General features: G+C 38.5%; 1 protein-coding gene and 1 long non-coding RNA gene across 2 annotated transcripts; one reads left to right on the plus strand and one right to left on the minus strand.

Moving 5' to 3' along the window:
- Positions 1–2,800: 2,800 nt before the first annotated feature.
- On the minus strand, positions 2,801–23,481 carry KLRF2 (killer cell lectin like receptor F2). Its single transcript, XM_040488967.1, has 7 exons — positions 23,384–23,481; positions 19,315–19,381; positions 15,964–16,062; positions 12,081–12,128; positions 7,056–7,204; positions 6,673–6,788; positions 2,801–3,863 (listed from the first exon to the last, which is right to left on the minus strand). The coding sequence occupies exons 1-7, from the start codon at positions 23,438–23,440 to the stop codon at positions 3,746–3,748; spliced, it is 654 nt and encodes a 217-aa protein (XP_040344901.1). The 5' UTR covers positions 23,441–23,481; the 3' UTR covers positions 2,801–3,745.
- Positions 9,129–9,831, plus strand: LOC121038967 (uncharacterized). The gene is made up of 2 exons (XR_005794587.1): positions 9,129–9,368; positions 9,621–9,831. It is a non-coding gene; the product is annotated as an uncharacterized LOC121038967 (long non-coding RNA).
- Positions 23,482–23,808: the final 327 nt, after the last annotated feature.

Below are 23,808 nucleotides of genomic sequence, written 5' to 3' on the forward strand. Positions count from 1 at the left end.
ATATATATATATATATATATATGGAACATATGCACATATATATGGACTATTACTCTATATATATATATATATATATATATATATGGAATATTACTCACCACATAAAAGAATGAAATCCTGCCGTTTGTGACATGAGTAGACCAGGAGGGTATTATGCTCAGTGAAATAACATGACAGAGAAAGACATATACCACAACGAGTTCACTTATATATGGAACAAAAAACATTTTTTTTGTTGTGTCTGCAAAACAGAAACAGACTTATAGATACAGGAAACAAACTGTTGGCTGCTAGATGGTGGAGATATGGGGGGGGCAGGTGAGATAGGCGAAGGAGATTAAGAGGTACAAACTTTCAGTTATAAAATAAATAAGTTATGGGGATGTAGTGTACAACATAGGAAATAGAGTCAAAAATATTGCAAGAACTCTGCATGGTGACAGATAGTAACTAGACTCATGGGGATCACTTTGTAATGTTCAAAAATATTAAGTCACTATGATATACACCTGAAACTAATATGATATTGCATGGCAATTATATTTCAATTTAAAAATTACAAAGCTTAGACAATAGAATATAAACTAGAAAAATGACATCAAAAGTGACCAAACAATCCAAGGGATACAGGTGTGCTGTTTCAAAGGGACACATGCACCCCCATGTTTATAGCAGCACTATCAACAATAGCGAAAGTGTGGAAAGAGCCCAAATATCCATCAATGGATGAATGGATAAAGAGAATGTGGGATATATGTACAATGGAGGATTACTCAGCCGTCAAAAAGAATGGCATCTTGCCATTTGCAACTACGTGGATGGAACTGGAGGGTATTATGCTAAGTGAAATTAGTCAGTCAGAGAAAGACAAATATCATATGACTTCACTCCTACGAGGACTTTAAGACACAGAACAGATGAACATAAGGGAAGGGAAATAAAAATAATATAAAGACAGGGAGGGGGACAAAACAGAAGAGACTCATAAATATGGAGAATAAACAGGGTTACGGGAGGGGTTGTGGGAGGGGAGGATGGGCTAAATGGGTAAGGGGCACTAAGGAATCTATTCCTGAAATGATTGTTGCACTACATGCTAACTAATTTGGATGTAAATTTTAAAAAAGTAAATAAATAAAATAAAAAAAAATTTTTAAAGTGACCAAACAATAAGTTATTAAAAAAAAGAATCAGTTTCCCAAGTAAGGCAAGGAAACGGGATGGGCTTAGGACATATTCCTGAGTGAGGTCATAAAATTCAAATTCTGCAGGGCATTTGAAAAACTATATCAGAACCACCTATGTTACATTAGCTTGAGTTTAAATTCTTGCCTACGTAACTAGGAACTACTATGAGTAACTAGGTAACTATAAATGACTCATAATCTATGAGTGCAAGAAAGAATGTGAATGTAGGCAAAAGATAAACTGTTAGAGTAGAGAGGCTGGGAGAAAGAGTATCTACATTACAAACACATTACAAGCATACAAACAAGTTCTCCTCCCACATCTTTAACTGAGGAATACTTCTTCAGTTAGATACAGTGGGAACTTTCTGATAAATTAAAAGGAGGGGCGCGTGGGTGGCTCAGCTGGTTAAGAGTCCGACTCTTGGTTTCAGCTCAGGTCATGATCTCACGGTTCCTGGATTTAAGCCCAGCATCAGGCTCTGTGCTGACAGTGCATAGTCAGCTTGTGTATTAAAATTGGATGTATTAAATTCTGGCTCAGTCTAAGTTCCAGTTTTCCTTGATTCATAATACAGGTTTTATTTTTAGTGTTGGTTCTTGGTTACAAATTAATTTTGTAAATTGCTTAGCAAATTAGCGTAAGCCATCTCCTTTTTTTTTTTTTTTATTTTGATTCGCAGTTATTAGGGTATAAATTCTCCGTGGCTTATAATTTACTATAGGCATCTTGGAGGAGTTAAGTAACTAACTACCTCACTTACCTGGTGGACACAAACTGTTGCATTTATTTTGAAATAAAAATGTGTTTTATTTTTCACTTTTTGTTTGGTTTTATTTTTGTTTTTTGGTCTTGGTTTGTTTTTGTTTTTGTTTTGTTTTTGAGCGAGAGAAAGAGAGCACAAGCAGGGGAGAGGGATAGAGGGAGAGGGAGAGAGAGAGAGAATCTGAAGCAGGTTCCCTGATGTCAAGGTGGAGCCCCATGCAGGATGGGGCTCGAACTCAGGAACTGTGAGATCATGACCTGAGATGAAATCAAGACTGAGCCACCCAAATCAAGACTGATGCCCCTACGAATGTGTTTTAAATAAATGAGAGGAAGGGCGCCTGAGTGGTTCAGCTAGTTGAGCATCTAACTTAGGCTCAGGTCATGATCTTGCAGTCAGTGAGTTCTGAGCCCCATGTCAGGCTCTGTGCTGACAGCTCAGAGCCTGGAGCCTGCTTCGGATTCTGTGCCTCCCTCTCTCTCTCCCTCTGCCCCTCCGTGCTTGTGCTTTATTTCACTCTCAAAAATAAACATTTTTTTTTTTAATTTAAAAATAAATAGGGGCGCCTGGGTGGCTCAGTCGGTTAAGCGGCTGACTTCGGCTCAGGTCATGATCTCCCGGTCCGTGAGTTCAAGCCCCGCGTCGGGCTCTGTGCTGACAGCTCGGAGCCTGGAGCCTGCTTCAGATTCTGTGTCTCCCTCTCTCTGACCCTCCCCCGTTCATGCTCTGTCTCTCTTTGTCTCAAAAATGAATAAACGTTAATAAATAAATAAATAAATAATGACAGGAAAATAAGAAACTTCAGTTTGCACAGAACTTCAGTTAAAAAGAAACGGAATGGGATCATTCATAGCATAATAATTTTAATATAAATTTGATTAAAGGAAAATAAATTGTGGAATCACGTTGAAAACAAGATTGTGTATTACCTCAAATAGACATCTCATGCTTACAACACCTGAGTACGTTATCACCAGTTGAAAGTTTGATTTCTTTTTGATAAAAATTGAAAAACAACCTTGGGGAAAAGGCCCACCATGAAGAAAAAAAAAAAAAAACGGTATATTTGTCTGCTTAGGCTATTTCTTCACCAAATGCTCAGGATTTCAAACCCAATAGGACACAGACAACGAATAAGGCAGGATTACAAGTTGAAATTTAATTATCTTTTTAGACATTGAAACAATAGGAAAGAGTGTTTTCTTGTTTAAAAATAAGTCCTATTTCCTTATTTTGAAGTATTATTTCTATACGGAATATTTGAAAATTTTATGTTTGTACTGTGAAAATAGAGACAACAGGCCCAAAATGGAGTCATTCATGCTAAGCACCTGTCATGAAACCAAAACTTAATACCTAATCTAACTGCAGTTTGGATCTCCCCAAGAATACAATCTTAACTGGTCAGTCAAGAATGTTCTGGTCAACCCTAATAAGGCAATCCACCTGATGGCCCATTTTCATGCCCCCAAAGAAAGGTGACCTTGCCCCAAATAATCTTTTTAATTGTTTCTGATTTCCTTCTGTCACCCCCGTCTGCCTTTAAAAAGCCTTTCCTTCTCTGTAGCTCATTGGAGCTCTTTTTTTACTTGCTTGGTGGGATGCTACCCAGTTCACGAATCATTGAATAATGCCAATTATATCTTTAAATTTCCTCAGTCGAATTTTGTTTTTTAATAGTATAGAAAGGAAACAAATTTGCATTCCGCTAAAAAAAAAAAAAGATAGGCACTATTATCCATATGCATTTGCTTCAAATCTTGTTTAAATGCACAGATTTGTTTTTGTTGTTCAGACAGCGTCTCTTTGGCAAATGCCATTAAAGTTGGAGTTACAGTCTTCAGAATACACCTGATTTCTTGTTGCAACAGCACAGCTTGTGTGATCCGTTGGTCCAATCATGAGAAAACTAGGAGATAAAGCATAGACATTAGAGCATTTCTCTTAAAATAACGGTCCCATTTCTTTTTTTTTTCTTTTTTTTAATTTTTTTATTTTTAAATTTTTTTAACGTCTATTTATTTTTGAGACAGAGAGAGATAGAACATGAACGGGGAAGGGTCAGAGAGAGAGGGAGACACAGAATCTGTCAGCACAGAGCCCGACGCGGGGCTCGAACCCACAAACTGAGAGATTGTGACCTGAGCTGAAGTCAGACGCTTAGCCGGCTGAGCCACCCAGGCGCCCCTGTGCTCCCATTTCTTAACGTTTCCTCCAGCCCAACTTGTATAGGCAGCCGAGATGGAATGTTCCAGAGGTTTTAGAATGGACCCTTCTTTTGTGGTCAATGGTTGCATTTGGGCACTCTTGATTTGCATACCCTCCACACCCTCTCTTTTGGGATGTCTCTCTTACCAGAGGAACATTACCACAGAACCTCAAGCCAAAAGATTAGAAGCATCCCTGTCTCTTCCTACCCTCTCACCTTTTCAAATTGCATGTACCAGCAAATTCTGGTATTCTACATCGAGATTGGTCCTTATACCCATTCACTCCCAGCCTAGGCTGTGGTTGCCTCTCCCTTGTCTCTGATCACAGCCTTCCGACTGAACTTCAGTTTCAGTTTTGCTTCCCATCTATTCCTTCTCCACACAGCAAAATAATTTTCTATAAAAGGTAATTAGATGTTAAAATGTAAGTTTTATGATGACTACATAATGATAAATGTAAGTTTTAAATGACTACAAAGTGATAGATATCTTATACCAATGGGAGTTACAAACAGTAACCTGCGGGGGAAATGGCTTTTAAGTTAAAGTAAAACCTGTTTAGATGACTTAAATTCTTCCTTACCATCAATAGTATGATGAGGAACATAAGTGAAGAGAATATTTTTGGAGAAAACTATTTCCTTACCTATACTTTCTAGTTGCTGGTTAGTGTTTAAAAATAAGAAGCAAACACTATTATAACCATCTACATATAATTTTTCCTTATATAATTAAATGAAAGCTTTTAAAAGTATTTTAGAGAGAAGGAGAGCATGTGTGTGAGCAGGTGAGAGGAACAGAGGGAGGGAGAGAGAGAGAGAGAGAGAGAGAGAGAGAGAGAGAATCTTAAGTAGACTCCACACTGAGCGTGGAGTCTGTCCCCAGGGCTCGATCTCACAACTTTGAGATTAGGACCTGAGCCGAAATCAAGTTGGACACTTCACCAGTGTCCAACCGAACCACCCAGGCACCTCTAAATGAAAGCTTTATATCATGCTCCAATAATATGTTGGTTTCCAAAAGAAAAAAAAATAAAAAGTCTAGGTATTCCTTACCAATTTTTGTCTTAAGATCGCTAGCAAAGCAGGGCCCAAGAATAAATACTGCTTCATACTTTAGTTTTATGTTCAGGAAAGATGATACTCTGTGGAGAATGGAAGTCTCTAGGAGTACATAAATAGCCAGACCAAAATGGCCTATTGCTCCATGGCCTTTGCTTCAAACTTGCCACAAGCCGGGTGCTCTAGTGATGTGTAAAGAAAACAGGGGCTCACAAGAGAAAGCGTAAATATGTGTGAGAGTTTTAAAGAACCCTTACATGCATTACCTTATATTGGTCACACAAGAACGTTGTGAGGGAAGCTTTGCTATTCTTTTCATACAGATGAAGACATTGACGTCAACCAATTGGGAGAACATGCAGGGAGCAAGCTTTCAAATTCACACTTTCTCACTTCTGAGACATTTGTATACATTCTGGATGCTTTTATTTATAGGGGCATTTGATCTGCGCATTTACTATATACAATAAGAATTATTTTAAATGAGATTTAACTTGGCTTAAAAATTATAAAGTCGTTATTATTTCCTGACCATGAAAATTTCCAGACGTCATCGTGAGCACTTGCTAGCCCTGTTTCTCATTAGTGCATGTTAAAGGAAAAAAAAAAAGGAAGCAAAAAGAAAGAGAAAAGGCCTGAAAAAGAGAGATAGGAAAGGGAAAGGGGAGGGGGGAAGAAAAGAGGAAAGAAGACTGGAAAGTATGGAAGCTTATTAAAAATACTTTGGGACACCCGGGTGGCTCAGTTTGTTGAGCAACTGACTTTGGCTCAGGTCAATATCTCACAGCCCATGGGTTCAAGTCCTGCGTCAGGCTCTGTGCTGACAGCTCCGTGCCTGAAACCTGCTTGGGATTCTGTGTCTCCCTCTCTGTGCTCCTTCCCTGCTTGTGCTCTGTGTCTCTCTCTTTCTCTCAAAAATAAATAAACATTTAAAAAAATTAAAAAAAAAAACCACCTTTGTAGGGGCCCCTGGGTGGCTCAGGCTATTGAGCCTCCAACTATTGATTTCGGCTCAGATCATGATCTCAGGGTTCGTGGGATCGAGCCCGGGTCAGGCTCTGCACTGAGCTCAGAGCCTGCTTGGGATTATTTCTCTCCCCCTCTCTCTGCCCCTCCCCCCTCGAAATAAATAAGTAAACATTTTTAAAAAATACTTTGAAAAATACTATCCTATAGGGGAGTCTGTGTGGCTCAGTTGGTTGAGTGTTTGACTCTTGATTTCGGTTCAGGTCATGATCCCACGTTCATCGGATGGAGCCTCATGTTGGGGTCCTTGCTGAGTGGAGCCTGTTTAAAATTCTTTCCCTTTTGCCTTCCCAACCGCCCCCCACCCGCACCCCACGCTCCCGCATGCTCTCTCAAAAACAAAAACAAAAACATAAAAAAAACTGTCTATAAATAAGGCAACATGACTACCATCATTCTTTCCCTCCAAATAATTACTTACTTGTTTTCTTCCACAAAAAGGTGTTTATTTATCCACATCCATTGTTTTCCTGGGGATGCAATATATAGTCCAATCCAAGCAGGATTTCCAGGTTTTAAACTCTTCTGTATGAACTCCTATCAAGGACATGGTGTATTCATTTATAAATTTATTCAAAAAAATTTCAATGCCCTCTATAGACTAAGGCACTGTGCCAGGCATTGATGGAATGGTAAATAATCATTTATTTCACAAATGATAGGGTTTTTTTTAAAATAAACAATAGTAATTATATCATGGCTACCGAACGTTCAAAAGCAATGATTCTAAACCACCCACACTTCTTATAACTGCACCTAGAAAGTCTTCCTTGGGTACTTAGATCCTGTTTTTTGATTCCTCACCAGCTCTTTCAAACTTTGGATCACCGGTAAATGTGCCTGTAGGTATGCACAATCATGTTGACTCTCATTCCAAGTTTTGGAAGGCATTGAAAACCTGTAGCATTTCCCTTGGTTCAGCAGCCAGTCTTTTGGGCACACATGATTATTTCCTGAAGGAAAATGTAGAGAAAAAAAATTAGACTCCACCCTGAATAAAGTGTGAATAGTATCCTGTATGATTCAAAGGCAGCTCTATTAACAGAACGAGAATGAGATTGATTCATTAATATGTCTATTTCTGGAATGGGGGCAGGATACTGGGTGAGGAGTTGGGGAGAAAAAAGCATGTGAATTCTGATCCCCACAATTAGAGACACCAATATGTAACATTTTGCTTATTGATAACTAACAGAAGTGAGAGCCTGTTGTTTAAATCTCTCTACTGTCTGGTCTGTTTCCTTTTTCTTAAGGTCGTCCTTACAACCTGGATTTCATTTCTATGAGATTACTTACTATTGACATTATTTACATGATTGCATTGGATAGTTTGATCCTCCTGTGCTTTTCATGGACATGGTCTCCCTCGTCTCAAATAGCTTTCTCTTCCTTCTTCTTCATCCAAATTATACTTATATTTTACTGTTCAATTGCATTTCCACCTCAAAAGGAAAGCCTTTAACCAGTCATAATTTCTGCTTCCTATGGCCTAGTCATTTGTGAACATCTCCTTCCTTGTCATTTACCTGCCTGGAAGGTTGTTGAAGTGACTATCTTTGACTTTCCTATCATCTAACCCTTCTTAAAAATGTTTCTTAATATTTATTTTCGAGAGATAGATAGAGACAGAGCACCAGTGGGGGAGGGGGCAGAGAGGGAGACAAAGAATCAGAAGCAGGCTCCAGGCTCTGAACTGTCAGCACAGAACCTGACACAGGGCTCAAACTCACAGACATAGAGATCATGACTTGAGCTGAAGTTGGCCACTTAACCAACTGGGTCACCCTCGTATAACCCTTTTGATTTAATGGCTGATTTAATTGTTGATTGGTGATGACTGAATTAAATGCCCATACGTTAAAGCGTGTCATATTTTTCATTGCTAATATTTTAGTCTGTGATAGATAAGCCTAAATCTTTTTTAAAAAATTATTGTAGGAAAATGAATGTATATTGTCCAGCTAAAATGGAAAATAAAAGTAACATCAGGAAATACGACTTAAAGAAAACTATCCAGGAATAGTTTTCTATATATACAACTTTACATATATTCTTTTTTTTTTTTAATTTTTTTTTTCAACGTTTATTTATTTTTGCGACAGAGAGAGACAGAGCATGAACGAGGGAGGGGCAGAGAGCGAGGGAGACACAGAATCGGAAACAGGCTCCAGGCTCCGAGCCATCAGCCCAGAGCCTGACGCGGGGCTCGAACTCACGGACCGCGAGATCGTTGACCTGGCTGAAGTCGGACGCTTAACCGACTGCGCCACCCAGGCGCCCCCAACTTTACATATATTCTTAACTCAATACATTCTGTACCAGGGCAAGTATTGCCAATCCTGAATAATTACAGTTTTGCCAGAATATTTGAAGACTCAGGATAACTGGAGTCTCACTCAGTTCTACCAGTACATAGTTGTGTGTTAAAAAGTATAAAATGACCTCAAGTATCCTTTCCAATTTATGATTTGAAAGGGGCTATCTATTCATTATTATTATTGAGAAAGAGGCATTAGGACTAAGTAATTGCATTACCTGGCGATTGACAAAGTGGTCAATAAAGTACAGCTGTAGAACTACAAAGACACTCTAAAAATGCTCCAAATGATCAGTGTCAATGTTGAAATATCAAAAAAAAAAAAAAATGATGCAAAATGTGGATATTAATTGTCGAAAAGAGTTCTTACAGTTAATTCAGATTCAAGTGCCATCTTTTAAAACAAGAAGAGGGGCGTCTGGGTGGCTCAGTCGGTTAAGCGGCCGACTTCGGCTCAGGTCATGATCTCACCATCCGTGAGCTCGAGCCCCGCGTCGGGCTCCGTGCTGACAGCTCAGAGGCTACAGCCTGTTTCAGATTCTGTGTCTCCCTCTCTCTGACCCTCCCCCGTTCATGCTCTGTCTCTTTCTGTCTCAAAAATAAATAAACATTTAAAAATGATAATAATAAAAAAAAAAAAAAACAAGAAGAAATATCCTAGGGATCAAGATGGAGTAAAACATTTAGTGAGCGACACTTTGTATCAATTCCTGTATCAGATGCTTTACATAATAATAACAACAGACACATAGAGTCACTATAGTGGACCAGGCAGGTTTCTAAGCACCTAACATACTTAGGTTTTTTTTTTTTATTTTTATTTATTTTTTATTTTTTTTTCAACGTTTATTTATTTTTGGGACAGAGAGAGACAGAGCATGAACGGGGGAGGGGCAGAGAGAGAGGGAGACACAGAATCGGAAACAGGCTCCAGGCTCCGAGCCATCAGCCCAGAGCCTGACGCGGGGCTCGAACTCACGGACCGCGAGATCGTGACCTGGCTGAAGTCGGACGCTTAACCGACTGCGCCACCCAGGCGCCTCCATACTTAGTTTTTAAAACTACTTGATAAGACAGAGGAACATGTTAAATGGACACGAACATATGAATAAATACCATGGCCATATGAACAGAAAAATCCAGAATATGAGAAATGATACATAACCACGATCCGTTTTTTTTTTCTAACAAATAAATGACCAAGAAACTATAAAAGGGAGGTAAAGAGGACCTACAGATTAAGTGGCTGAAGAGACATTTTAATCAAATGCCAATTATGGTCTTTGTTCTGAGCCTGATTCTAACAAATCACATGAAAGAAAAAAAGACATTTAATTAAAAAAAAAATTTTTTTTAATGTTTATTTATTTTTGGGACAGAGAGAGACAGAGCATGAACAGGGGAGGGGCAGAGAGAGAGGGAGACACAGAATCGGAAGCAGGCTCCAGGCTCTGAGCCATCAGCCCAGAGCCCGACACAGGGCTCGAACTCACAGACCACGAGATCGTGAACTGAGCTGAAGTCGGACGCTCAACCGACTGAGCCACCCAGGCGCCCGGGGCATTTAATTTTTTAAATGCTTATTTATTTTTTCCGAGTGAGAGAGCATGAGTGGGGAGGGGCAGAGAGAAAGGGAAACAGAATCTGAAGCAGACTCCACACTGTCAGCGCAGAGCCAGATGTGAGACTGGGTCTCATGAACCACGAGACCATGACCTGAGCCGAAATCAAGAGTCTGATGCTTAACCAACTGAGCCACCCAGGCGCCCCAAGAAAAAAAAAAAAAAAAAGACAATTTAATGATGATTGGATCGTAGATGATCTTAAGAAGATATCGATGATTTTGTCTTAGGAATTAATGGCAGACAGAAGTCCAACGTTCTTAGGGAAATTTTAAAATCTCCCCAAATTCCTGGCGTACCTGCTGTATGAAATTCGCTTTCTTGGGGTGTGAGTCAACTCTCTGAATATGATCGGATATCAGTCCCATGATTAAGTTATATCGTAGGATAAGATGAAAGAGTCTTGAAGACTAGAGAAGGATCCCCAATCAGTTGATTTTGAGTAAATGAAGAGATTATCCCATGTGGGCCTGTTTTTTGTTTTGTTTTGTGTGTGTGTGTGTGTGTGTGTGTGTGTGTGTTTATTTTTTTTAGAGAGAGGGAGAGACCATCTCAAGCAGGCTCAGCAACAGAGCCCAACGTGGGGCTTGATCTCACAATGCTGAGATCATGACCGGAGTGGAAATCCAGAGTTGAGTGCTCAACCAGCTGGGCCACCCAGGCACCCCCCACCCTAGATAGACCTGATTTCACCAGGTACTAGAGCTCAAGAAGGAGACTGGGCCTTTTCTAAAGAGAAAGGTAATTTCGATTTTCTTCGAAGCATTACGCTTTCACGTCTTGAGGGCAGGTGCAACAGTCACACGATGCATGGAAACGCAGGGGCCCTTTTGGAGACTAGAGCAGCCCTAGGTGACAGGCAGCGAGAGAGCCGTGATCTCAGTCCTACAATTCCAAGTAACCGAATTGTCGCAACAACCACGTGAGTCCACAAGAGGAACCTCAGCTCCGGAAAGGTGTGTGATCTCATCAGCACCTAAACTGTATCCCGTGAGACTCGGAAGAGTAGACTGAGTGGAGCCGTGCCCAGGCTCCCCTGGAAAGTGTGAGGTAATTAGCAGCAGCTATTGCCTTAAACTGTTAAGCGAGTGTTAATTTGTTACGCATCCAGAGAAAACTAGCACAGGCTGTGTGGCGATGCCGCGTTTGCGTTTTGCAAAAGGAGCTGGGAACGGTAAAAAATCACGTATTGATATATTTAAGCATTAAGCGGCATGATATCTGACAATCGCTTTTAACGGAATCTGGTCTGGAGAAGTGATGACAGGAGGAGACGTAAATAATATTGATTATGTGCCAGTAAATGTTGATGCTGTTTGAAAGGGAATTATGGAGCTTCATTATAACAAGTCTCTACTTCCACTTTTATTTTGCATCATAAACGAATCTAAGAATATGATAACAGAAAATCGTATGAAATCGATTTTGTCATCTAATGTGCAGAACAGGCTGGCAAGCTGGAGACCCAGGGAAGAGACGATATTGCTGTTTGTGTCCAAAAGCAGACCGGAGGTCAAATTCCCTCTTCCTTTGGGGAACCTTCGTATTTTTTCCTCTTAGGGCCTTCAGTGGATCGGATAAGGCCCACGCACATTGTGGATGGTAATCTGCTTTGCCCAAACTCTACTGATTTATATGCTAATCTCCTCTAAAAAGTAATTTCACGGCAACACCTACGCTAGTTTTTGATCAAACATCCGGGTACCAGTGTGTGGCCGCGATGACACTCAACCCTCACAGTGGGTTTAACCGACGCTACATATTCTATGGTTTAAGTATTATATCCCCACTTGAAAGTTGAGAAGACTCGTGGTTAATTTGCCTGAATTCACGTGACCAGTTGGAATCTCTTCATTCAAGCATAGAGCAGACAAAAAAAGAGAGCATTACCTGCTAGACGGCTGATATTTACTTTCTGGGAGAAATCCTTTTTTTCCTCTGTACTCAGTGCAAAGAAAAAAAAATACAATGAGAAACATGCGAAAATGAATAGCCATCTAGGTATGTGAGAATAAAAACAGTAGCACAAAACGAAGGCACGCAAATAAAAATTCACTCTCTCTTCTAATCTGCCTCCATTCCTGTCTTTGCCCGCTTTTAACCGTATCTTTAGATGCCAGTCACAATTCTGAATATTGTGTGCATTCTTAAACCTCGTATCTATTACTCTTTTGTAAATTATTTTCTTCTTATCAATGAATTTTTTAATTAATGCTATTTCTTCTCCGTCCGGACCACCCTCCCCCCTCCCCATCTCCCTTTTACTATATCAAGTCCCTTCAGTATCTTGTAGCATCATTTGTAGATTGTTTTTGTATAGACTGAAATCATTGCTTTCCAGGAACTAGAACACCTGATAACTTGAAATGGCTTTTTACCACATTCTTGGGCTGGCTTCAGTCTGTCTAAAACCAGCACGCGCGCGCGCACACACACACACACACACACACACACACACCCTCTTTATTTGTTTAAAAATATGCATGGAAAAATTATATTGCTTGATTACTCTTTTTTTAAAGTTAGGTTAAAATCAATTTAGCTCATAACTTTGAAGGCATTACGACAACAGTGTCCTTTTATGTACATTTAAAACTCCTCGTGCCAATATGTTTCTCTTTGTTTAGGGAGAAAAGCAATTCTTCATGTAAAACTTTAGGGTCATGTCTTTGCCCACGGTGCCCTAAAATATGATGAGGATCTATCTATCTATCTATCTACCTATCATCTACCTATTTCTATCTATCCATCCATCTTTCATCTTCTATCTATCTATCATCTATCTATCATCTATCTCTACCCATCCATCTATCATCTATCTATCTATATCTATTTGCATGTCCTATTCTGAATTTGGTAGGCTTGCATAAGCTGGAAACTCATAGTTTGGGGTTTTGCTTTTGCGCCCCTGAAATTTTTTTAAATGTATTCTTTTATCATTTCACATCTACTTTCCCCCCTGTTCTCTTCTTCTGGGAATTTGTTAGAGAGACATTATCTTTTCTAGATGGACAATATTTTGTGTTTTTGTCTCAGATTACTTCCAGGTGTTTATATTTATCGATTTTTTCTTCTTGATGCTTTTCTGTACCCTCCGGGGTATTTTGTTCGCTATCATGAATTTTTAGATAGAAAGAAGACAGGAAATAGCCAAGCTATGTGGAAATCAACACACTGTGCCCCTCTCCCATTCCGGTATAAAAATAAGGGGACACATGCTTATTGCACCAACCACCACTCTCGAAGTGACAAGCCCTAAATTATTCTGGTGATGTATCTCATTGTTTCTTTTTTTTTAAACTTTATTTATTTTGAGAGAGAGAGAGAAACAGAGAGAGAGAGAGAGAGAGAGAGCATGCCAGCGGGAAGGGCAGAGAGGGAGGGAGAGAGAGTCCTAAGCAGGCTCCACAGAGCCAGCACAGAACCCGATGTGGGGCTCAAACTCACGAACCGTGAGATCATGACCTGAGCCAAAATCGAGAGTCGGAGGCTTAACTGACTGAGCCACCCAGGTGCCGCTGTATCTCATTGTTTTACGAGAATTTGTTTTTGTTTTTGTTTTTGTTTATTTTGGCATGATATAGTAGCAAATGCTACCGTGTGAGTGGAGTAAGAGGTTGTCAAGACAACAGTCTGAACGAGCATGCCCTAGGAAGTCTTCTAGCTACTTATTTCCCTTTAGACTTCTCTTTACACTCTGTACTGTCCTTTCTGAAAAGAGTGCTGTCTGGGTTTTGCCGTGAGGAATAATTTCATCTACACTGAGCTGTGTGCTGTGCCTTCTCTACACTGATTCTCTCCACTGATTAATCCAATAGCATTATCCTCTCTGCTTCTCATTTCCTTTCCAATTTTCTACCCTTTCCATTCTTTGTGCCTTTATTAATTTATTCTATTTTGATGTCTTTTACTGTTCTAATCCAGAATCTCAGGAGAGGGCAGATGTATGTATGTATGGTCAATACTTTGTTTTGAACTGGAGGCCATGGAAAATATTTTTAAACTGGTCAAATTGGAAGCACAAGGCACGCCTGGGTGGCTCGACTGGTTGAGTGTCCAACTTTGGCTCAGGTTATGATCTCACGGTCCGTGAGTTCGAGTCCCACCTTGGGCTCTGGTGCTGACAGCTCAGAGCCTGGAGCCTGCTTCAGAATCTGTGTCTCCCTCTCTCTGCCCCTTCCCCACTCATGCTTGTGCTCTCTCTCTCTCTCTCTCTCTCTCAAAAATAAATAAGCATTTAAAACAATTTTTGTAAAGTGTAAGCACAAATTTAATATCACTAAATATCACTAAAACAATATTACTAGAAAAATATATTGTCCCTACTAATATTTCATCAATGAGTCAAATTCTATTCATCTCTTCTCAATAGCATCATTTTCTAAAGCAATGATTATTGCACCAGTTATATTATCATTTATCTTCTACAGAAAAGATAACTGAGTTACAAGAGGTCAGTGGTAGCCTATATATACCATATTTAGTGTCTAACAAAAGACCATTTGCTCTTGAATTTTAAGGACTTAAAAAAACTGATAATTATTACAGTATGTACAATTTCTTAGAATTGCTGGTTAAAAGACAATAATACTTACGGACTTATAATTACGGACAATAATACTTATGGACGTAGGAAAACCAATATTAATAACCTAATATTGACTCTCAAATAGGCAGAGAATCTCATTTTATTAGTTTGATTTCAATATAAATTTGAACACATTTGAAGGATATGATTGGTTGGCAACTTTGTGGCCAAAATGTTGTGCAAAGTACAGAAAAACTAAATTAATTAGAATATTCATTTGGTCTTAGAAATAGCTGATATTTTCCCCCTGCTCTATCAGGAAAAAAAAAAACTAATTTAATCGCGTGATACAAAAATAAACTATTTATTTTTTGTCTCCCTCAGGGAAGTCGCCTTGGGGCTCACCCATGTTTAGCCCTCTCCTCTCAAAAACCACCAGTTTATGTTTCCATGTCAGCATTACATATAAAACAGAGCCCCTTTTAGCCCTACATTTTTAAGAACGTTTCAAAGAAAAACAGAAAATTGTCGAAATCCATGTATCGGTCTAGTTGCTTCAAAAAGAACAACTCTAGATTATGCACATTAAATATCACTTCAGGAAAAAGAAAAAAACACAGTACAGAGGTACATCTAAAATGGTTTTCAAACAGGTCCTTCGTCTTGTTCAACCATCACATTAATCACATTAGTACATTCAATCATTATCTCTGAAAATAATACCAATGAGCATTTTATAAAAATACATCACTAATTTTTTTATAAAATAAGTTAACTTTTTAGTAACTGCTCTTCATAAGAAAAGATGCCGAACAAATGCTAATTTTATATTTAACTTTCTTAATTTTTTAATTTGAAATAATTTCAAATATGACATATATGGCTGGTCAGTTTAATTTACCAATTTGGGGTTACAATGTGGTGTTGATCTTGATAGTAAGAAGAATTAAAAATCGGGGCACTTGGGTGGCTCAGTCAGTTAAGCGTCCCACTCTTGACTTTGGCTCTGGTCATGATCTCATGGTTCTTGAGACTGAGCCCCATGGCAGGAGTGCAGGCAGCCTGCTTGGGATTCTCTCTCTCCCTTTGCCCCTCCCTGGCTTGCACACGCACTCTCTCTCTCTCTCTCTCTCTCTCTCTTTCTCAAAATAAATAAATAAACTTAAAAAATAAAAAAAATAGAAGAATTAAAAATCAACATTTATGTTCTCAAAGTGTAAAAGTTAATAAAAATTCCATACTCACCCCAAAAGTTCAGGCAAATCAGTGTGATCATGATAATAAGGATCCCAATGCAGCCACATACTAGCATAAGACAATAATACGGTGGATACAGGGAACATTCTGAAATATTGAGTTTTTTTGGTGAATTTTAGAGTTCATTTGATTATTCACTTTAAAAATATTTTCCTGTTTATTTTGATTACAAAAATAATCTATGTTCATTTCAGATATGGCACTAAAATTATGATTAATTGAAAATTTGAAATTAAAAAATATTTATAGTCCAGACACAAACAGATGTTACCGTTATTTAATGTGTTGGATTGTATTGTCATTGTCTTGCTTTGTTAATTATTTGGCGATGTTTTTGATGACTTAAAAATGATTTATTAAATTGTATATATTATGTATTAATATCATACACAATTTGTAGGTGGAGTGTTATATATATATTTATATTGCCTATATATAGTATTATATATTATATAATATCAATATATTACATATAGAATAATTAATTCTATATAAAATAATTCTAGATATAATATATATAATGTTATAATGTTATAAATGGAATTGTTTTTATTAATTTTATTGTTGGATTTTTTATTGTCAAGTGTATATATGTTATATGTATTATTTAATTTTTATCACAACATGATTTTTGTCTATTTGTGCCCTATTTTATTTTTTAATTTTTTTAACTTTATTTTTATGTAGTATTTATTTTAATGATGCACTGTTAGAAATAAGAGAAGGAAAAAAAAAACATGTACTGAAGTTCTATTATGAACCAATCATGGTACTGGTGATATTCATGCTATTTCACTCTTACATATGCTATGTAGTATTTTCCTGACTTGACTTTTCAGACAAGAATCTGTGTCAACCTAAAGCATCGTAGATCTTTAATTAAAGGTACTTGTATAGAAATTATGCCATAGTAGTCCGCTGGATCAGAGTTGGGAGGAGTGGTCTCTTTACACAGGAGAGAACAGGGAGCATCCAAAGACATTAAACAGGGATATTTGTTATTATTGTCCTTCAGTATTATCTATTGTCTTCCACGTCTGAGCACTTTTGAGTAAGTTAGATATATACACTCTTTCCACAAACGAAATCCTTTTACATGCAGATATCATTGGAACAGTATCTCAAACTGGCCATTCTAGCCCATTTGGCATCCGGATGGCCAAAGAGAAAGTCGAATAATCTGATATTCAGATAATTATTCCCAGTTTCATCAGCTTACAAAGAAACAAGCACTTAGTTCCATAACCTTGGTTGTACATTTCACAAATAATCTGTCCTCTAAGTCGTAATGAAAAGTGCTATTTCTCAGATCTGGGTAATACGTGTACGTTTTACTTTCATTTTTATGGACTTAGTGCATCTGATTATATGTACAATACACACAGAATGTCCTGTATGCAGTAAAACTTCCGAAATTTATGAAACAATTGTCGGTATTACAGAATAAATCCAGAATACGTTTCTTTTTTTTTTCCCTTAGCCTATGGGTATTTATTCTACTTAAGCAAAAGTGAAAAGACCTCTACTGAGCTGAAAGTACTCAAAATACATTTCTGCAATTTTATAAGAGACACCCGTCCTAGGCATACAGATCTGCAGTTAACTGGTTCCATATTTGCTAGAAAGGGAAATTTTAAACTCATTCCCAAATACTATAGCTATAAATTAAAACATGATTTTTTTTTTTTTATATATAGGCCAAAATATAGATGTTATATAAAGCCAGGTGAACAGAGAGCTGAGTGCATAGCGTGGATTGCCCTGGCCCATTCTGGAATCACTCAACTCGGTGCCTTTGGCCGACATGGGGTAATACTAAGAAATCACTCTGAAACCTGTTTTTGCTCCTGCAAGAGTACTGTTGTGTTATTTGTATCTGCTTTATGATGGGAAACTTTTCTTTTTGTTTTTAGTACCAAGATTAATCATATGTCTTAAGTATAGGTGTAACTCTGATGCAAGCTGAATAATTAGCAAGGTTTTTCTTATCAAAACAAAGAAGCTTAGAAACAAACTTAGGACAAGCATAAACATGCTTATGTGACATAGTTTTTACTTGACTGCGGGTCTCATTTATGTTTCCAGCCCTATCCTTCTTTCACTCATAATTTAAATGTATGTTTATTTCATATTTTATGTACTTATACTCAGATTTCATATATTTTTACTCATTTTATTCCAAGAATTACTTATTCCATTGAATTAGAAATTCAAAAAAACCTAGTAGTTTGGTTTAACACCCACATAAGCAATCACAAGATAGATCTGCTTTATTATAAGTGAAAATTATGGATTTAAGAAAAAAGATTTTCCGCAAGGTGGTCCACTTAGTCTTTGGGCTTTGGGGTCCAATTTAGTCAATTTGACTCCAATGGTCCTATTTTTTACTACATCAAAGTGAGTTACTGGTGAAAAAGGAAGTATTTGCATCAAAATTGAAACTACGAGAAAGACCCTAAGCCTTCAGATGATGAGAAAAGTATCATGTTTTTGAAAACAACAACAACAAAAAAAACTTAAATTTGCGAGATGGGAACTGGAATAGTACATAAAGATGTTCACTAGAAGTCCACATGGCAGAGCTGTGGTTGTGACCAGGAATTCCAAATCCCTGGCCCATGTCATCCCTGCTTGGATCATGGCTATTTCAACACGATCATTATACAAATTCATTGTAGACACACTGCGCTTAGACGTCAATATGTTATCTCTTAAACTTACCTAGAGAACCTGAGACAGATCTGAAAACAAGGATACACAAAAGCAAACCTTGACCCAAATATAGCAGCCCTAAGTAGTGAGGGTTAGTTTCATTTTGCCCTTCTCTCGTTTCCAATGGACTATCCTGCCAACCTTATGGATCTTTTGTGAAGATTAAAAAATACAATACGTATACATAAAAATGCTTTTTATGCTGTAGAACACTATAGAACCGTCCCCATCATTAGCACTGGATCTTTACCTTGCCAATATATCATGTATCTTCATATAGATCCCATACCCAAATAGCTTCCAAATACCTTATATTTTGTAAGACGTATAATTTCTGTAAAAATACTATTTTTGACCTTTTACCTGAAAGTTACACTTTCCTTTTCTTATGCTATAACATTGGGGGGATTATACATTATTCTATTCGCATTTAGGCCCCATGGTTACAAAAACACTGCCTTTTTACTTTTCAGGCTTTCATGAGTCTAACTAACCTATCTTAGACAGTTTTTAAGTCCAAGAACATAGTTAATTGTAACTCTTTAAAATATTGAAAAGTAAGACTCTTCCTAAGAGAATAATTCAATTTTAAGCTGCAGTCTGAATGGGGGGAGGCAATCTTCCTACCTTTAGAGCTGGATTTGAAACGATTCTTGGAATCCAGGACCATATAGCCATCTTCATTCTCCATCTCCTAAAATATTTTCATGTGATAATACTCAGAAAATAATATAAAGACAATGGAGAATAGCCTTAGCCTTAGATATTTCTCCTAGACACAACTGAAAGGAAGTCCAAAAATACTCAAACTTTACTCAGGCATGGCTGTTGAAAACCACACAGGATGTGTTGGTAAAATACAAATGGATAGCCACGTCAATTTCTGGCTGAAGTTCTGTGTCCTCCAGGTAAACGTGGCTATTTTATTTCATTTTTTTCAACAGATATTTATCCTACATTTACCAGGTACCAGTCACTTGTCTGCAAAGTAGTGGGAACATAAAAGTGAACAAGACAGATATGCTTCCTACCCTCATGTCCTTTATATTCTAGTAAAAGAAAAAAAAAATGAAATAAACCAAGTACATACTAAATAAACAAAAGAACAGCGTCTAGCTAGTTAAGAATAAAAAAAATTTAAATCAAAAAAAATTTTAAATGGTCATTTTGCTATTTGGAAGCGTGTAAAATACGGGGCGCCTGGGTGGCGCAGTCGGTTAAGCGTCCGGCTTCAGCCAGGTCACGATCTCGCGGTCCGTGAATTCGAGCCCCGCGTCGGGCTCTGGGCGGATGGCTCGGAGCCTGGAGCCTGTTTCTGATTCTGTGTCTCCCTCTCTCTCTGCCCCTCCCCCGTTCATGCTCTGTCTCTCTCTGTCCCAAAAATAAATAAAAAACGTTGAAAAAAAAATTAAAAAAAAAATGCTAATAGAAGCAGGTAGAGGAGACAAGAGGGCTTGCGTGAGAAAAAACAGGAAAATAATAGATCAGTCGGCCTCAAATTGTTGGGAACACGAATTACTATGAATACAATAACGTCAGAAATGATTTCCAGAAAAATTCCTCGCAAACAGATTTTTCCCTCAGTGAGTGTGGTAGTCAATTTTATGTGTCTGTGTTCCTGGGCTACGGGGCGGCCAAGTATTTGGTCGAACATCCTGAGTGTTTTTGTGAAGGTGGTTTTGGATGAGACCCACGCTTAGAGCAGCAGACTCTGAGGAAAGCAGATCGCCTTCTGTGAGGAAGGTGGAACTCATCCAATCATTTGAAGGCCTGACTAGCACCAAAAGACTGGCCTCCTCTGAGCAAGATATTCTCCAGCAGTCCATTGTGTGTTCCTGCTTCACCTGCAGCATTGGCTTTTCCTCGGTTCTACAGAAGATGACCATAGCACTTTACATTTTGGAATCCTCCGGTCTTGTCGAAGATCATCTGATCTGCTGATTTACCCCTCCTGCTCTTCCCTATACGAGCCTCACATGTAGTTTCTCTTGTTTCGGGGGCCTTATTATAAAACAAATTTCATCCTCCTCCAACATCAGCCCACACTAACCTTCGGGCGCCAGTTTAAAGAAAATCAACTCATTTAAATCATCTATGACTTCCCAGATGCTAATTGCACTGCATATATCTCGTATATTATCTTTTTTTTTTTTTAATTTGAGAAAGAAAGAGAGAGACAGAGATTGAGCATGGGAGCAAGGAGAGAGGGGCAGAGAGAGAGAGAGAGAGAGAGAGAGAGAGAGAGAATCTTAAGCAGTCTCCATGCTCAGTGTTGAGCCCAAGGCAGGGCTCTATCCCACGACCCTAGGATCATGACCTGAGCTGAAATCAGGAGTTGGACTCTCAACAGACTGAGCCACGCAGGCACCCCTCAGCCCTTATCAGAAACTCAGAGTTATGAAACTTTTGAAAGAGAAAATCCCTTCTGTTTGAAACAGTCTTCTCAATTTTGTGATACTACATTCTTCTGGTATTTCTTTTATCTTCTCTGACAGCTTCTTTTTTGAGGCAGATTTATCTTTCTTTCATTGACAATATGCTGTTAAATTCCCCACCATCCTAAATAATTTCCTGTCCTCATTCCACTTCCTCCTCAAGAAACTCTTATTCGTAACCATGGCCTAAATGAGTACCTATTTTTCAGCTTACCACTGAAACTTCCTTTGCGCCACATATAATACATCCAACTGATTTCTTAGTCTCGATGGCTCAAAACAAGTATTTCTAAAATTGAATGATGATTCGCTCCCGCAAACTGGTACTCATTCAGGGTTTCCTACGGCACGATATTTCACTGCTATCTAACCAGCTGTGAAAAAAGTTGTACTCCATCCTTCAGCGCTAATTCAAGTAAGCACCAAGTCCCGCAGATTTTGCTCCTGAAATATTTCTCTAATCTATATACTTCTCTCCATCTCAATAGCCTTATCATAGTACAAGGGACCCTCATCCCAGGCCTCCAATATTTCAATGACCTCCATATGAGTCTTTTTTTTTTTTTTTTAATTTTTTTTTCAACGTTTATTTATTTTTGGGACAGAGAGAGACAGAGCATGAACGGGGGAGGGGCAGAGAGAGAGGGAGACACAGAATCGGAAACAGGCTCCAGGCTCTGAGCCATCAGCCCAGAGCCCGACGCGGGGCTCGAACTCACGGACCGCGAGATCGTGACCTGGCTGAAGTCGGACGCTTAACCGACGGCGCCACCCAGGCGCCCCTCCATATGAGTCTTCAGGCATTCAGTGTCGTCCCCTCGGGGACCCAGCGTCTGTTCTCCTTTCTTCAGCCAGCCAAATCTTTGATAAACTTATTCAGCTTCCTATCATCTCTCATTAGCTCTTTCAGCGAATACAAGTTGCGTGGCGTGAACTATAAGCACTGTAGCGTTCAGCAGTGTTTTCATTTCAAGACCCTGCTTTCTTCCCCCAACCCCACATAAGGACCGTCATCTATACTATTCAAGGGTTCACCTTCTCTCCAAGAGTAGCTGCCCTTGACCAGATCCGGGCACAGCCATTTCAAGACATTGAACACTGAACACATTAATTATTGTGTCCATCATTTTCAGATTTTTCTCTATCAGACTTTGCATTACATTCGTGAAAGTCTGGAAAATGCAGACAAAACTTAGCCTTTATTCACTACTATATTTTTACAGTTCTGTTACGTTGCAACCTAGTGTCGCTTTCACTAGCAATTTTTCCAACTCTTTTTCTCCTATGAAAATTCCACCTATTTGGCATGATGTTTAGCTACTATTCTTCCCAAATATTATAAAATTAGAAGTGTTTCCCTTTGGTCCCAAATATCTGCCTTTTCTTACTGTGTCTTATTTTCCTTTTCCCTGCAAAATAAGTAATTTTTGACAGTGCTATTAATTCATAGCAACAAATCAAAAGTTGTCACTTATAAAAGTTATGGAACTACCCCTTGCGAAATCAGATATCTGTGCTTTGATGACTCATTTAAGGGATGGTGAAACCCAAGAATAAGGCCTTTATATATTACAAAGATTTCATCAACTCTATTTTGCACGCAAATCAACTGTTGTTCAGACAACTTAAGTAATTTTACATACACCCACACACAAATTCTACATTACAGAACTAAGATCTAGATCCAAGCCTTCCTTGTTCCCATTACCACCTCTCTGAGTCGGAACAGATGTTAGCTATCTCAGGACTGTGTCCTGCATGGCATCGGCTTTGTCTTCCAATGGCCATTTGATGGAGTCTGAGATTATCCAGATCCTTCGTGCTCACTTTCCGTGAACACACCCACAATAACAGAAAAATTAGCTTAAAATTTGCAAAATTGCACCTGAGGAAACTTTGGCTAGTGAGTTATAGAGTAAACAGATCTTATTTCTAGGATAAGATCTTGGATCTAAGTTTCTCAATAGCTATAATTATAAATTATGTGTGTCATCTTCACTGGGACATGGGACGCCCAGATATTTGGTGAAATTTTTTTCTGGGTGTGTCTGTGAGGGTATTTTTGCAATAAATTGGCATTTGAATTGGTAGAACGAGTAAAGCAGATTGCCCCCCCCCCCAATACAGATGAGCCTGATCAAATCTGTTCAAGGATTAAATAGTCTAAAAAGGCTGAAGAAGTTAGGAATTTTCTCTCTCCATATCCAGTTTGTCTTTGTGCTGTGATATCAGTCTTCTCCTCCCCTTGAGCTAGAACTTACATCAACAGCTCTCCTGGTTCCTGGGCCTTCAGATTTGGACTGGAGATACACCGTCATCCTCCGTAGAGGTCTTCAACTCACCAATTGCAGATTGTAGGGCTTTTCACATTCTATAGTTGCATAAGCCAATGGAGTTTCTGGGATTGGTTCTTTTAGATGATTAGAATGAGACACTAATGACTCTATTTTTAGTAGTAAAGAGAGTAGAGTACTGATAATCCATGGCAATAGAGATATGCAAAATATCTCCATGGATACTCCTAATCAACTATTTATAAGAAACCAGGAGCTAGGTGTTTGCATATATGATACTTTCATTGATGATATGATACAGATATTCTTGGAAAACTAACAAATATAATGAGATTGGCTGGCTGCTACTAATGTTGTTACTCAATGTGATGAAAGGAAAGGATGAGCTCAGG

The sequence above is a fragment of the Herpailurus yagouaroundi genome, unplaced genomic scaffold (assembly GCF_014898765.1).
Source record: "Herpailurus yagouaroundi ecotype Mexico unplaced genomic scaffold, PumYag 166, whole genome shotgun sequence".
In the NCBI taxonomy this organism is placed as follows: Eukaryota; Metazoa; Chordata; class Mammalia; order Carnivora; family Felidae; genus Herpailurus; species Herpailurus yagouaroundi.